Source organism: Erinaceus europaeus, chromosome 15 (genome assembly GCF_950295315.1).
Source record: "Erinaceus europaeus chromosome 15, mEriEur2.1, whole genome shotgun sequence".
Classification (NCBI taxonomy): domain Eukaryota; kingdom Metazoa; phylum Chordata; class Mammalia; order Eulipotyphla; family Erinaceidae; genus Erinaceus; species Erinaceus europaeus.
In genome coordinates this window covers 13,050,181-13,065,910 of record NC_080176.1, presented here as the reverse complement: position 1 = coordinate 13,065,910, position 15,730 = coordinate 13,050,181, and the positions used below count along the sequence as shown (strand labels likewise).

At 45.8% G+C, this 15,730-nt stretch overlaps 1 protein-coding gene across 5 annotated transcripts in view; it reads right to left on the bottom strand.

Annotated features, from left to right (window-relative positions):
* Positions 1-15,730, bottom strand: part of SYT17 (synaptotagmin 17) — a 76,907-nt gene that overhangs the window by 42,738 nt on the left and 18,439 nt on the right. For all 5 annotated transcript variants that reach the window (XM_060172888.1, XM_016185341.2, XM_060172887.1 and 2 more), the window contains one exon: positions 14,453-15,072. In XM_060172888.1, coding sequence (XP_060028871.1) covers positions 14,453-15,072 — 620 coding nt within the window. The remainder of the gene's footprint in view (positions 1-14,452; positions 15,073-15,730) is intronic.

Sequence of the window (15,730 nt, the reverse complement as noted above, 5' to 3'; positions counted from 1 at the left end):
CCCCCTTCCCTCTCAATTTCTGGCTGTCTCTATTCAATAAATAAACAAATGTTTTTTTAAAACATAGGGGGAAAAAAGCCTCCAGAAGCAGTGGATTCGTAGTGTAGGCACCCGAGCCCCAGTGATAACCCTGGAAGGAAAAAAAGAAAAGAGAGAGAGAGAGAAAGAGAGACACCTGCAGCACTGCTTCACCACTTGGGAAGCTTTCCTCCTACAGATGGGGACTGGAGGCTTAAGCCCAGGTCCTTGCACACTTTAATGTGTGCTTTACCAGATGTGTCACCGCCCAGCCAATACTTTTTAATGACTGGCTTATTTTTAAAGTATATTTGTTTTATTTCAATGAGATAGATACAGAGAAATACAGAGAGAGAGATACTGGAGCGCTACTCAGCTGTGACTTATAGTGATGCTGGGGATTGAATCTGGGACTTTGAAGCCTCAAGTATGAAAGTCTTTTTTGCATAACTATGATGCTACCTCCCCCTCTCTGGTTTATTTTTATTTGACTTGTTTTATTGAAAATAATTCAGTTTACATTTGTTTGTTTGCTGTTGACCAGAGCACTGCTCAGCTCTGGCTATGGTGGTACTGATGACTGAGCCTGGACCCTCTCACACTCAAGTCCTGTGCACTGCTACCACTGTACTATTTCCTCAGCCCGCTTTGTTTATTTTTAACTGGGTATTTTGGCAGTTTTCCTGTTCTAGAGATTATATTCTCACAGAACCAAGGAGGGAGGGGGCCACTGGGTCAAATAAAATATCAAGGTACTAGAAAAAAGTCAGATGTGTGTGTGTGTGTGTGTGTGTGTGTGTGAGAGAGAGAGAGAGAGAGAGAGAGAGAGAGAGAGAGAGAGAGAGAGAAGAAATTCCCAGACTGTTGGCCAAGAGAGCAGAACTCATCTCATGGTCACCTGAAAAGGGAGAGGAAGAGGTCTCCGCACAAAGCTGCCAGCTCTGGACATTAACATTTTGACAAATGGCTCTGGGGTCAGTGAGGTTGCTGAAATAGTTTTATTTTGCTTACTGATTTTTGCATTTATCAACATGTAGGTTTCAGCAGCGCATCACTGAAACTCAACATGTTTTCATTTATACACTGACTTTCTGGGTGAGCCCCATATCTGCCCCCCCCCCACAATGATACTAAGGTGAGGCTGACAACACACATTTCACACCAGATTGTATCTGTCTGTTTCTGTCAGGTTTTCTAATTACTCCCGTCTACTGAGCAGCTTCCTATGGGTTTATTTTCTATTTCCCTGACTCCTAGAACAGTTAAGCATCTTTTCATGTTTATCAGCTATTCATACTTTTCCAGCTATGAAAACCTTGTGTTTTTCTTTTTGCCCATTTTTCTATTGGGTCTTTGTCTTTATATTATTAATTTATAAATATATCCCGGTGGGACTTGGTGGTGGTGCACCTGGTTGAGTGTGCAGGTTACAGTGCACAAGAACCCAGGTTCAAGAACCCAGTGCCCACCTGCAGGGGGGAAAGCTTTGTGAAGCAGGTCTGCAGGTGTCTCTCTTCCTCTCTATCACCACCTCCCTCTTGATTTCTGGCTGTCTCTAGCCAATAAAGATAATAATAATTTTTTAAAAGTCTTTAAAAATAAATAAATAAAACAAGAGATAACTTGTGCCTTCTACATTGAGAGGCCCTGGGATTGAACCTCAAGGCCACATGAGAGCACCATGGATGTCAATGGGGGAGTCCCATGGATAGTGGAGCAGTGCTGTGATGTCTCTTTCTCACTGCCTACTTCTCTCTCTCAAAAAAGAAGAAGGAAGAGGAGGAGAAGGAGAAAGAAAGTAAGATAAAAACGGAGAAAGAAAGAAAGAGAGAGAAAAAGGACGAAAGGAAGAAAGAAAAGAGAAGGAAGGAAGACCTTTGCTAAATGACTTAAAATTATTTACTGGATATCTATGTTATGGGTCAAATTTCATTCCCCCTAAATTCCTGTTTAAATCCCAGACCCCAGTCTCTCAATATGGGTTGTTGCAGATGTAGTTACAGTTAGATTTTGTTTATTGAGCTTTTGATCAGTTACTGACCACAAGGAGGATGGCAGTTCCAACAGGTGGCACCAAAAAGCCTAGGCATGTAACAGACCCTACCTTTCTCTGACATCTGCACCATGATGATGAAATCCCCTAAGGATGCCATTCTCTGACTATATCCCTATAGCTAGGTGACACATGTCCATTGCTGGGTTAAGGTAACATCATTCTGGAATAGAGTGGGCCTCTAGTCCAATATGACTGGCGCCCTCTCTTATAAAAGGGGGACCTAGAACACAGACATGCACACAGGGAGAAGGCCACGTGAAACCTGGAGTTAGGAAGATACAAGCCAAGAAATCATCAGATGTTAGGAGAGAGCCCCAGAACAGATTCTTCCTCAAGCCTTTTGAGGGAGCACAGACCTGTCGGCATCTGGATGACTGAGACACAATACATTCCTGTTGTTTAAGCCACTCAGTGTGTGGCCCTTGTTACAAAGCCCTAGCATGCTGAAACATATGGAGACCAAACACATTCTCCCAGTTTGTATCTTATCGCCCCATATTTTTTAATACCATTATCTTCTGATGAGCCAGAGTTGATGATTTTTAAATGTTTACTGACCTATTTGAAGAGGGAGAAACTCAGCATCACTCCAGCATATGAGGTGCTAGGAAACCAAACTCGGGGCCTCAAGCATGCACGTCCTGCTCTGTACTGGAGCCACTTCTAGTTGCAGATGACCATAAACTTTGCATTGCAGAATATACTTGTCCTTCCCCATATGTTTTTAAAATTTTATTTATTTATTTTTAAACTTTTTTATTATATTTATTTATTGAGTAGAGATAGCCAGAAATTGAAAGGAACAGAGAGATGGAGAGGGAGAGCAACAGAGAGAGAACTGCAGCCCTGCTTCACCATTTGTGAAGCTTTCCATGCAGGTGGGGGCTGAGGGCTTGAACCCGGGCCCTTGCACATTGTAGCATGTCCATTCAACTGGGTATGCCACCATCCAGCCCCCCCCCACGGTTTACATTTTATGACTTCTTTTAGAAAATTTTTACTACATTAAGGTCATAAGTATATTCTCTTTTCTTCCTCCTAAAATTTTAAATCTGATTTTTTGAACATAAATCCTTGGGACATCTGAACTTGGTTAACGGATGTGAGGTATGGTTCCCGCTCACTTCTAAGGCAGTAACCACTCCCCTCCCTCCCCTCCCCTCCTCTTCTCTCTCTGTCCTCTCTTCTCTCTTTTTCTCCTCTTTCTCTCTCTTTCTCTCTCTCTCACTCTCTCTCACCACCAGGGTTATCACAGAGGCTTGGTACCAGCACTATGAATCCACTGCTTCTGGTGGCCATTTTTTCTCTCTTTGTTTCTTTCATTTTATTTGATAGAACAGAGAGAAATTGAGAGGGGTAGGAGAGAGAGAGAGAGGGGGGGGGAGAGAGAGAGAGAGACACCTGCAGACCTACTTCACTGCTCATGAAGATTCCCACCTGCAGGTGGATAACGGAGGCTCAAACCTGGTCTTCGTGCATGGTAATTTTCGTGTGCACTTAACTAGGCGTGCCATCGCCCAACCTTCTCTCCCATCTTTCTGCACCATGAGATTGTGCACTCATGGAGGGTGCACAGCACAACCTTGGTGGACAGCAATCAAGAGAAGGCCTTCTTTATATCCTGCCTCTGAAGCTGAACCTTCTGGGGAAGATGCAAGATGCAAACTATTTGATGTCTCAGAGTTTGTCTAGGACTCAACGGCCGTCCAAATTAGATCAACCTACTTCAGATCCACTCAGGCATCATGAAAGAGTGACATATTAATTTGATCCTACATCGAACCCCCCGTGAGCGTGTGATGCAGAGACAGCTGCTTAGCTGAGATTGCTCCAGAACTTGCAACGCTATTGGGCACGAAGCCCTGTGTCCAGCTTTCCAGTACCCGCCATCAAGGACTAACAGGATGAAATGAAGTCAGGGAGAGTGGCCCTCAAGAAGCAGCGGCAGCTGTCACAACAAATTGGGGTATTTACAGAGAGGCTTCTGGGACCAGCTCCACCAGTAAAGGGAGGGCCTTCAAGCCCAGAGCCCACCCCCCAGACCCTTTTCCAACTGCTCACCCCAGTTATGCATAGGAAAACCCCCTTTCCATCTGCTTCTCAGTGCTTCACCAATTGCTCCCCAACCTCAGACCCAACCTAACCTTGCAGTCAAAAACATCCTGAGCACACAGCTAGCACATAATAGGTGCTTAATGATTATCTAGAGATTGAACATCCCAGGTTCAATCCCCTGCACCACCATAAACCAGAGCTGAGCAGTGCTCTGGTTAAAAGAAAGAAAGAAAGGAAGAGAGAAGTAGGGCACCAAAGTAAAAACCCTGGGGTGAGGGTGAGGGTGAGGGTGAGGGTGAGGGTGGATGTTCAGCTTCACGGGGGGGTGGGGAACAGTCTTTTGGTGGTGGGAATGGTGTTTATGTACACTCCTATCAATTTGTAGTCATATAAATCACTATATAATTAATATGAGAGGGGGGAAATTGAATGTCTCAAAATTTTTAAATCACAGACTGAGTCTTTTTAATACATAGGCTGAGTCTTTGATATGTTGACTCTCTAAAAAGCTTAGGCCAGGGAGAACAGAAGCAACCGGTGGCACAGCTATATACAAATAATGTCAAAGGACATAAATTACAGTGATGTTGTGTATGATATAGCAAATCACGACAAAGGGATATTTCAATGTTAACCCAACTGCCAAATGTGATTATAGTTATAAATACCTATTGTCTTCTTAAACCCTAAGACAGCAGGGTCCTCCTGCTTCCTCTTTAGAGCCTTATTTCCCCCAGTCCTGGAACCTCTGGGGTGGGGCTCACTTTCCTGCATGCCTCTCTCAATTCATATACCAAATGATATTGCATCTGCTGATCCCAGCCTAATCAATGCAACAAGTACCACCTCAGCAGCTTCACTTCAGACCGCATCCAGAGATGCCAGGTGTGGAATGTCAACCCTTCAGCCTCATTACTCAGGTGAGACCTTTCTTCTCATAGGATTCTCTAATTCCAATCCAGGTGGTTCACTTCCTAACAAAGTCCCAAAACCTAGATATAGACCAGGTCCCATGAGATAGGGCATACATTCACATGTATCTGTAAGTTAGGGCAAAATACATACCTGAAAGCAAAAGTACACAATAGTCTGCAGTGAGTCAGTATCAAGTTCATAATGAAATAGTGTCTACTTGGACTTAGATACCCTCCTCACCTACTTCCTATTATACTTCCCTCACTCACTCCAAAGCTAACTTTATCAAAGCAAGGACTGCAAAAGCTGAATAAGGGCAAGAGACTGGCATACTTTAATGATGACTCTTCAGTCACTATCAGGCCACCCTATCAGCTGGGGCCCTAGTCGGGGAGTCCTGGGATTCCCAAAAAGACATGATGGGCCTAGACCTCAAATAAATCCCTCTCTCCATTGTTACTAGCCATCTCTATCAGGAACAACACAATGTAGACCCTTTTGTGGACCCCCACAGGGCCTTGCCCTCAACTTGGATCAACAATGGTAGAGAATGTTCCATCCTCTGAAGAGAGGATGGACAACATACTCTATGTTGCACCTGAGGAAGATGGATCCTTAAATTGGGGCAGCTTGGAACGTTCCTATTCATGACTACAGAATGTGAACTCAGGTCTAGAGGGAAGCAGGGGTCACTTAGGCTCCTATGCTGAATATGGGCACCAAATCAGATCAAATTGATGGGGTTTACAGTCAACAATATTTATACCTTTCCCATATTTGAGAGCTACTCTCTTCCCTGATCCAGCTTTCTGGTCCTTCTGCCAGCCATGACATCACCTCTCAAGACAATAATTAGGATCCACCTGCATATCAGATTTCAGGCTCAGGCAAAACAAACAAACAAACAAACAAAAAACACTAATAGCCACAGGCCTTTTGGAATATAACTAAAATATGCCTAGTAGCTATCTACAAAATGGAAAGCCCCTCCCAAACTCTTCATCTGCACTATTCCAGCCTTTAGGTCCATGATTGGTCAACAATTTGTTTGGCTTTGTATGTTAACTCTATTTTCAACCAACTGGTTACAGTTGCTAGCATGATGCCAACCAGACTTCCCTGGACAGACAACCCCACCAATATGTTCTGGAGCTCTGCTTCCCCAGAGCCCTTCCCCACTAGGGAAAGAGAAAGACAGGCTGGGAGTATGGATCCACCTTCCAACACCCATGTTCAGCGGGGAAGCAACTACAGAAGCCAGACCTTCCACCTTCTGCATCCCACAATGACCTTGGGTCCATACTCCCAGAGGGTTAAAGAATAGGAAAGCTATCAGGGGAGGGGATGGGATACGGAGTTCTTGTGGTGGGAATTGTGTGAAGTTGTACCCCTCTATCCTAAGGTTTAGTCAGTTTCCTTTTTATAAATTAAAAAAATTAAAAAAAGAAAGGAAGATAGAGAGAGGGAGGGAGAGAGGAAGAGAGAGAGACAGAGAGAGAGAGAAAGGATGGAAGGAATGAGTAAAGGAAGGAAGGAAGGAGAGAGAAACTTTCCCTAGGGTGGAGGCAGATAGCATAATGGTTACAAAAAACAGACTCTCATACCTGAGATTGCAATACTGAACAACTGTGCTGGCTACCAAGGACACAACTGTGAGCAAAAGAGACAGAGTCCCTGCAATGCAGGAACAAGCAACTATTATTATTTTCATGTGGCACTGGGGAATGAACAGAGGTCCTCACGTGCAGTCCTGCCTAGTGGTCTCCAACACCCAATTCTTTATATATATTGAGAGAGAGAGAAGTCTAAATACTTAAGAGACTATGGGAAAGGAGAGATGGTTAGAGAGAGGGATAGAGGGAAAGATACCACAGCACTGAAGCTTCCTGCTGTGTGGTGACAGCTAGGCTTGAACCTAGGTCAAACACCTGGAAAAGCAGACGCCCTCCCAGGTGAGCTATCTTTCAGGCTCGCTCTCTTTCTCTCTAATGCTGTGACAAATGAACCCAGGTGGTAATATGATGGGCCAGAATTTATTTATGTTAGTGACTCTACAATTACCACTTTAGAATAGACTGTCTTTTTTTCTTTCTTTTTCTTTTTCTCTCCAGGGTTATCGCTGGGGCTTGGCTCCCGTACTACGAATCCACTGTTCCTGGAGGCCATCCCCCCCATTTTTGTTGTCCTAGTTGTTGTTGTTATTGTTATTGCTGTTGGATAGGACAGAGAGAAATGGAGAGAGGAGGGAAAGACAGAGAGGGAGAAAGTTAGACACTTGAAGACCTGCTTCGCCGCTTGTGAAGTGACTGGGGGGTCACAGGTGGGGAGCTGGAGGCTCAAACCGGGATCTTTACGCCAGACCTTGAGCTTCATGCCATGTGCACTTAACCCATTGTGCTACTGCCTGGCCCCCAGACTAGACTGTTTTAATGCATATCTCATACTCTACTTTGAATGAGGAAGAGACAGACAGAAGAGGCCCATCATACTACCACCTGTGGAATTACCCCGGCACTGTTCATTGTGCTCCCATATGGGGCTGGGTATTGAACCCAGGGTTTCACACACAACAAGATGTGTGCTTTATCAGGTGAGCCCTCTGACCTCTTCTTCAGGAACTTCTGCCAGTCACCTGGGTGACTCCATCCCTTAGTGCTTCAATCCTGATAGCAGCCTATATTGTCACTTGGGCAGTCATACCAGCTCACGAGACCAGGCATGCCAGCCAGCAGTAAGCATTGGAGCCAGACTTCCAACCAACCCATCTGTCAAGTTTTAACAGGCAAACCCTTCCTCCCTTCCTTCCTTCCTACTCAGGAGTAGGTGCACAGAGAGAAGAGCAGCCCTTGGTCCCTGGGTTTCAGAACCTGGAGTTTAACATCAAACAGCTAGTCCTAGGCATCAAAGACGCGGCCTTCTCAGGGCAGTGTGGTGGTACACCTGATTAAGTGCACACATTACCATGTGCAGGTCCTGGGTTCAAGCCCACAGTCCCCAACTGCAGGGGAAAGCTTCATAAGTGGTGAAGTAGTGCTGCAGATGTCTATCTTTCTCCATCTCTATCTCCCCATTCCTTTTCTGTTTTTGTTTTTTTTCTGTCTCTATCCAATTAAAAAAAAAAGACTCTTCCTTGGAACTGTCACCCTGAGCTGATCACAAGACTCCTCTCTTTCCCCTGGGGAATGGACTGTTGCCATGTCTTCCCAGAAAACCACAGCAAATGACTCCCAACTTTGCCCCCACATCCTTCTCTTGTGCGCCCCAATATTTATTTATACAAACATTCTCAAATCCAGAAATGTTGATAGAAGTGGTTTGGTGAACTCCCTTATCTACAATGAAGTTATTCTTTTTAGTGACTCTACAACTTAACACTTTAGAATAGACTAGACTGTCTTAATGCACATCTCATACTCTACTTTGAATGTTTTTTATGCAATACTGAGACTCAGTGCATACATGTTAATGTCACTAAGCAGCTTCTCAAGGTCATTTTTTTTTCATTCTTTATTTTAGAGAGATGAGGGGTGGGAGAAAGAGATACAGAGAGGAGAGAAAGACACCACAAGCACTGCTCCACCATGAGTGCTGTCCCTTCTGCTCCCATGCGGTGCTGGGGCTCAATTTCAGGGCCTCACATCTCTCTCCCGGGTGAGCTATCTCCCAGCCCCTTGAATGCATCTTTATGTGGTCCTGGAGGAAAAACTCAAGGTCTCACACATACATATAACCACTAAGCCACCTCCCCAGCCTAACCTACACCACATTTTTTTTTTTGATGAGAGAGTGAAGGGGGGAGGTGAGAGAAAGAGTCAGTAAAGCACTACTCCACCATCCGTGGAGCTCTCCCTGCAGTTCCCACATGGTGCCAGGAACCGAACTCAGAAGCTCACACACTCTAGGCTGTGCTTTGCCACTGAGCCACCTCCCTAGCCCCTTGAATGCATCTTACAGTAAGCCTCAGACTTAGCCCAGGTCCCCTTTTAATCCCCTTCCAATCACACTACCAGGCATATCACTGCCGTTATCATGAGCCAGAGTTTAACGTTTGCCTATGGTTCTTGTCTTTCCAGGTGAAATCCCTAAATGAAGAAGGGCTCATGAGGAGTGGAGGAAGCCCAGCAACGATGCACCTGGCTAAGCACACACACTACAGTGTGCAAGGACCTGGGTTTGAGTCCCTGGTCCCCACCTGCGGGGGGAAAGCTTCACAAGTGGTGAAGCAGGGCTGCAGGTTCTCTGACTTCCTTCTTAATCCTGTCAAATTAAGTAAATAAAGTTTAAACAATAAAATAAAAAGAAGGGCACATGTCTTAAGTATATTTGTGAGTCTGACAACTGAATCCACTTTGAGCCCCCAAAGTTCTGTCCAGACGGTGAACATCATTATCAGTACCCAAATTTCCCTCTTGCCCCCTTTCTAGTTATCCTCTTCCCCACGACACCGGGAACAATCACTATTTGTGATTTTTCACTGCAGATTTGTCTTCCTGGTCCTGCAACATCATCTAAATGCAGGCACACCTAAGTGCTCTCTTGGGTCTGGCTTCTATTTATCTCAGCATAATGTTCTACTAAATGTAACAGTTCTGACATATTCACCTATGTCGTATCGGTGTTTCACTCTTTCTGATCGCTGAGTCACATTCTATTAAGTGAATAGTTATGCTTTTATTCTGTTGAGGGACACCCAGCTATTTTCAGTGAGGGGTTTTGACAAGGACAAGTTTGTGTGTGGATTTAGTGTTTTCTTTCTCTTACAAGTGACATGCTGGACCACAGGGTAGATATTTATTAATTTACTTTTATTGTCGCCAGGGTTGTCACTGGGGCATGGTGCCAGCACTACAAATTCAAAGCTCCTGGTGGCCAAGTATTCCCTTCCTCCTTCCTTCCCTTCCTTTTTTTTTTTTTTTCCTCCTTCCCTCCCTCCCTTCCTTTCTATTTTATTTGATAGGATACTGAGAAATTAAGAGGACAGGAAAGACAGGAAGAGAAAAAAGACACCTGCAGACCTACTTCACCGCTGGTGAAGCTTCCCTCTTCAGGTGGGGAGAGAAGGCTTGAACTGGGGTCCTTGTGAATGGTTAAGTTGTGAGCTGAACCAGGTGTGCCACCACCCAGCCCAGGTAGATTTTATCTTTAGCTGTAGGAGAAATTGCCATCACTTTCTTCCTAAGTGCTTAGCTCACAGATATTCCCCCAACAGAGTCTCCAGGAGCTTACCCCCTCGCTGGCACTTGGTAGTGTCAGCTTTTGTGATTTTGACATTCTGGTGGCTGTGTAGTGGCATCTCTGGAGGTTTACACAGCCCTCAGGGCGAGATATGCCTGCCACTTTTCACATGCTCATGCATGTTCCCTCCACTACCTGGAAGTAGAGAATTCTAATTTGCTAGATTAATTGATATAAATTAGCACTGAAAGTGTTCCCAGGCAGCAAAAAAAATAAATAAATAAAATAAAAGTTACCAGCCAAATTAGTCCTCTCATCAGAACACTCCACTTTGGGGTAGCATGGGAAACCTGTGGGCCATTCGTGCGTGTCTCCTTTTATTAAGTGACTATTCAAAACTGCTCCCCATGTTTAACTTGGGCTTGTCTTTTATTTTTTGAGTCACTGGCTTTTATGTACAAATGGGATTTCTCTCCAGGGAGGCCTGATGGGGTGACAGTCTCTATCTCAAAACCCTGAGCCCTTCTCATCACCCTTAGGATTAAAGCCCAAGTCTGATCTCAGTCTACATGACTTATGGGATGCAGCCTGCTTCCCCTACCACATCCTCCAGCATGCCAGGCAGCTCCTTCCTACCTCAGGGCCTTCACACTTGGTCTTAGGCTTCCTGTGCTCCTGTCTCAGGATCACTGTACAAGAGAGCAAGAATACTCTCGCCCTGGGTAGCCTCCAGCCTCACTCCCTCACTCATCTGGTCCTCTACTAACTGTCATTTCCTCACCCACTTACAACTTCCCAGCCCTCCCCTCCCCAGAAACTACTCCACACCCAGGGCCCTCTCTCAGGCTCTGCTAACACAGACAACTGATGTTTCCACTCGAAGAGCATGAACACCAGAGTAAGCCTGGGATGTGAGAAATGAACCCATGAGTCTTTCCTGGAGAAGGAATGAGGAGACAGAAGAGAGAGGAGGAAGACAGAAAGGACAGGTGAAGAAGGAGGAAAGGAAGGAAGGACGGGTAAAAGAAGGAAACAGGAAAGAAGAAAGAAGGAAATCCACTCGGCATGGGAATCATTCTTCCCACCCTTCATTCTTTCAATAAATATAATTGAGTGTTACAGTATGCCTGACAGGCCCCATTCTAGATGCAGAAGACGGAGAAATGAGTAACACAGAACAAAGATCTCTGCCCTCCAGGGCTTTGCATGCTAGCAGGGGAGACTGCCCATAAGAGGTATGGTCTTCAGAAGGATGACAAACAGAAGCAGAGGGAAGCCAAGATGGGATTACGGTGAGCCCTGTGTGGGGACCGCCACCAGAGCAGGGTGACAGAGCAGCTTTTAGGTGTTGTCCCAGCTCAGGAGGACAGCTCTTTCTCTCTGCTGCTCCAGCTCTTCTGAGAGATTGGGGGGGGGGGGCCTGCGTGGCTGGTGAGAAGAGTCTCTGTTCCGGAAGGATGAAAACACACCCCACACTACCAGAACAGAGACCTGAACAACAGGTACGGCCGCTGGGAGAGAGGACCAGGGGAAATGTGAGGTCCTGAGTTCGATTCTCAGTACGAAATATACAAGACAGATGCTCCAATTTTCTCATTAAATTAAAAATAAAAATAAATAACTACCACACACACACACACACACACACACACGACTTTAATATTCTTTACTTCCAATTTCCTTCTCTTCCTCAATTGTGAGTCACAGGGCCCTTTCAGCCAACACCAGAAGGTGGCCTGGTGTGGAGTGTCAGAACCATTATATCCTCAGGCAATTCCAATGACAGAAAGAATGGTGCTAGATCCTTTGGAATTTATTTTATCAAGAGTGTCTCCTTCTAACTACAAGTTTCTTAATGTTTGGAAATCCAGAGAAAAGCCAAATCTCAAGGACAACACACAGAAAGCACCCAATATCTTGCCCACCCCTGGCCCTAATGACTATGGAAAGCATGGGCCTGCAACCAGCTGCCACCTCCTGCCCTTGTCTACACCTGTGTATGTCAGAGTTCTCTTGGCTTGCTTGTGCAACAGGCAAGAAATCCCAGGGAATGAATTTCCCATCTCTGACACCTATCACTCAGTGGTTGACAGGAGCAGGTGTATAAATGTCTCAGCTCCTTCACCCCTTGGGCAAAAGACTCTGAGTTGAGTGTCTGACTTTGGTTCTTAATTTCTATAGCAGGATTCAGCTCCTGTCACTTACAAAGGCAACTGGCCTGATAACACAGCCTTTCTGTGACCTGAGTACCCCCTCCTGCTATTTCTTCTGTTGTTACCTCCATAGTAAATGATGCCCCTTACCTCCGAGTCTTCTTTTTGGAAAATCTAAATTTGGAAAGGGACCAGGTGATGGCACATTTGGTTGACTGCACATATTACAGTGTGCAAAGATTGGGGTTCAAGCCCTCCCCCCACTGGTCCCCACTTGCAGGGGGAAGCTTCACAGGTGGTAAAAAAAAAGAGTGCTACAGGTGTCTCTCTGTCTCCTTCTCTATCTCCCCTTTCCCTCTTGATTTCTCTCTGTATCCAAAATAAATAAAGTCTTTAAAAAATAAAAAGAGAGAGGGAGTGAGGGATAAAATGTCCTGGCTTTGCAGAGGTGTACACACGCCCACATATGTGCACTCATATACTTGAACACACAGACGTACATGCTCATAAATACACTCTCTTATACACACATGCACACACATGACCTAAACATACCTAAACACTAGTGTTTCCACATGCTCATATGCACACCTTTGAGAACACATGTGCACACACTGTGACTCAGTAGCGGTCCTTCTAGTCCTCATATCCCAGACCTGAGATGCTGTGTCACCTCGGCCCCCCCCCAGCAGGACCCACCTTAGAGAATCCCTTTGGTGAGTGGACACAAAAGAGTCCAGTCTGTGTCACACAGGATTGTTGTCTCCTATGGGGAAGACCAAACTGCCTCTGACTGGTGGAGTTTTCTCCTCCTGGACTCCCTCCACAACCTGCTACCCACAAGGCACTCCATTCTCTTATAGCACGTGCATCTTTTATGGCAGGGAACCCAACAATAGCTCACAGGGCACGGACAGCCTCATGGTGGCTCCCCAAGATGCCAGGAGAATGTACCTGGGCTTCAAAGGGGAAGGAAGTCGATCTCTCAATTTACCTGAAAACCATCCATCACCCTACTCTTCAGCCCTCATTTTATCTTACCCCCGGCACTCCCTGAAAGTCAGAATGATGGATAACTGCATGCCCTAGACAATCATTCACCTTATTAAAGAACCCAACATCAGTGACAGAGAGAGCTCCCAGGGTGGTGGTGGTTATGTGTGATAGAACACACACACACACACACACACACACACACACACACACACACCAGTACATATCAACTCGAGAAAAATGAATAAGGTCTGTAGCACAGTACCCTCTGGTTGTGTAAGACTCCTCATCAAGAAAGTTGGATTAAGGAAGGTCACACAGGAACTGCCCTGTGTTTGCAACAGCCCATGAGTTATTCCAAAAAAGAGAGGGTTTTTTTTTTGTTTGTTTTTTTGCATACAGGGTTATTGCTGGGGTTTGGTGCCTACACTACGAATCCACTGCTCTTAGAGGCCATTTTTGCCATTGTTGTTTATCATTGTTGTTATTATTATCATTGTTGTTAGTGCTGTCATTGTAGTTGGACAGGACAGACAGAGATTGATAGAAGACAGGAAGACAGAGGGGAGAAAGATAAGTCACCTGCAGACCTGCTTCACCGCTTGTGAAGCAACCCCTCTGCAGGTAGGGAGTTGGTGGCTTAAACCAGGATCCTTAGGCCAGTCCTTGCACTTTGTGCCATGTGCACTTAATCTATTGCACTACTGCCCAGCCCCTGAGAGTTTTTTTTTTTTTTTTTATGGACAGTAGGAAGATAAAAGTGATAACTTTTTTTCTTTTTGCCACCAGGGTTATTGTTGGGGCTTAGTGCTGGCACTATGAATCCACTGCTCCCACTTTTTCCATTTTTTTAAAATTAGGTAGGACAGAGAGAAATTGATGCAGGGGAGATAAAGAGAGGGAGAGATAGATAGACACCTGAAGACCTGCTTCACCACTTGTGAAGTGGACTCCTGTAAATGGGGAGCAGAGGCTTGAACCCGGGTCCTTGAGCTTAGTAGTATGTGAGCTTAACTGGGTGCACCACCACCTAGGCCCCTCAAGTGATGATTTTTTTAAGCTCCCACTGAGGCGGCCGCACCCTCACCTGAGAGCTGGGGATCAGCGCCTTCCACCAGTGGCCGCCTTTCACCAGGTCCACCTCACACAGAGGCACAGACACCTTCCCAATGACACAGTGGCGAGAGAACTTGTCGAAATCCACCACGGTGAGCAGCAGGGTCCGCCTCTGGGCTTCTAGGAAGGGGATCTCGAAGGTGTAGCGCTCCTCGAATACGGGCTTCTGCGTCTTGCGCTTGACCCCGGTCTGCTTGGAGTTCTTCTGGTCCGGCAGCAGGCAAATCTTGACGTAGGGGTTGGAGTGCGCCATGTCCTGGCGTGCACCGTCGTGGGAGATGGGTGGCGGCAGGTCCCGGGCCTCGATCACTCGCACTGTCAGGTGGTTGTGTAGGAGATCGTACTGGGTGCTGAAATGCAACATGCCCAGCTGGTACTTGGACAGGATCTCCTCATCAGTCAGGAAGTCCACATCATCACCATTGGAGTCCAGGGAGTACAGGCGGGGCTCGAATTTGCGGAAATAGTCATCAGGGGTGTAGGTCCGTCTGAGCACCGAAGGCTGGATGGGCTCCTTCTTGGCACTGAAAACGCCAAACTCAATGGGCTTGATGTCGATAAGTGGGGAGCTGGGTCGCCTGGACTCCAGACCTAGAAAGCCATCAGAAGTGACAGTTAGCATCACCACGGCGGGCAGAGACAGGACCTGGGCCACTTCAAGAGCTTGGCAGCACTGTCGAGATTTGACATTGCCATGATGCTCCTGAGTGAAGACATTATTCCAAATGAATTGCATACACATCCTAAGGACATGGAAATACTAATTCAAAAGGGTATCTGCACCTCTGTGTTTGTAGCTGCACTGTTCACAACAGCCAAAATATGGAATCAACCTCAGCGTCCATTGATTGATTGATGGTTAGATAAGGAAGCTGTGGGACAGGTACTCAAAGGAATAACCCTCTGACATTTTATCCTTTGGGACAAAATGAATGAAGGGGTTGGGTGGTGGCACACCTGGTTGAGCAGACGTTAGAATTCGCTAGGACCTGGGTTTGAACCTCCAGCCCCCACCTGCAGGGGGAAAGCTTCACAAGTGGTGAAGCAGGGCTGCAGGTCTCTCTCTGTCTCTCTCCCTCTCTATCTCCCTGTTCCCTCTCAATTTCTGGCTGTCTCTATCCAATATACAAATAAAGATAATAAAATACTAAAAAGTTTTAAAACAATGAATGACACTGGAGTTGTTGACTATGTTAACAAGTGAAATAAGTGAAAGACAGCTTACTAGATTGATTGACTTATATGTGGA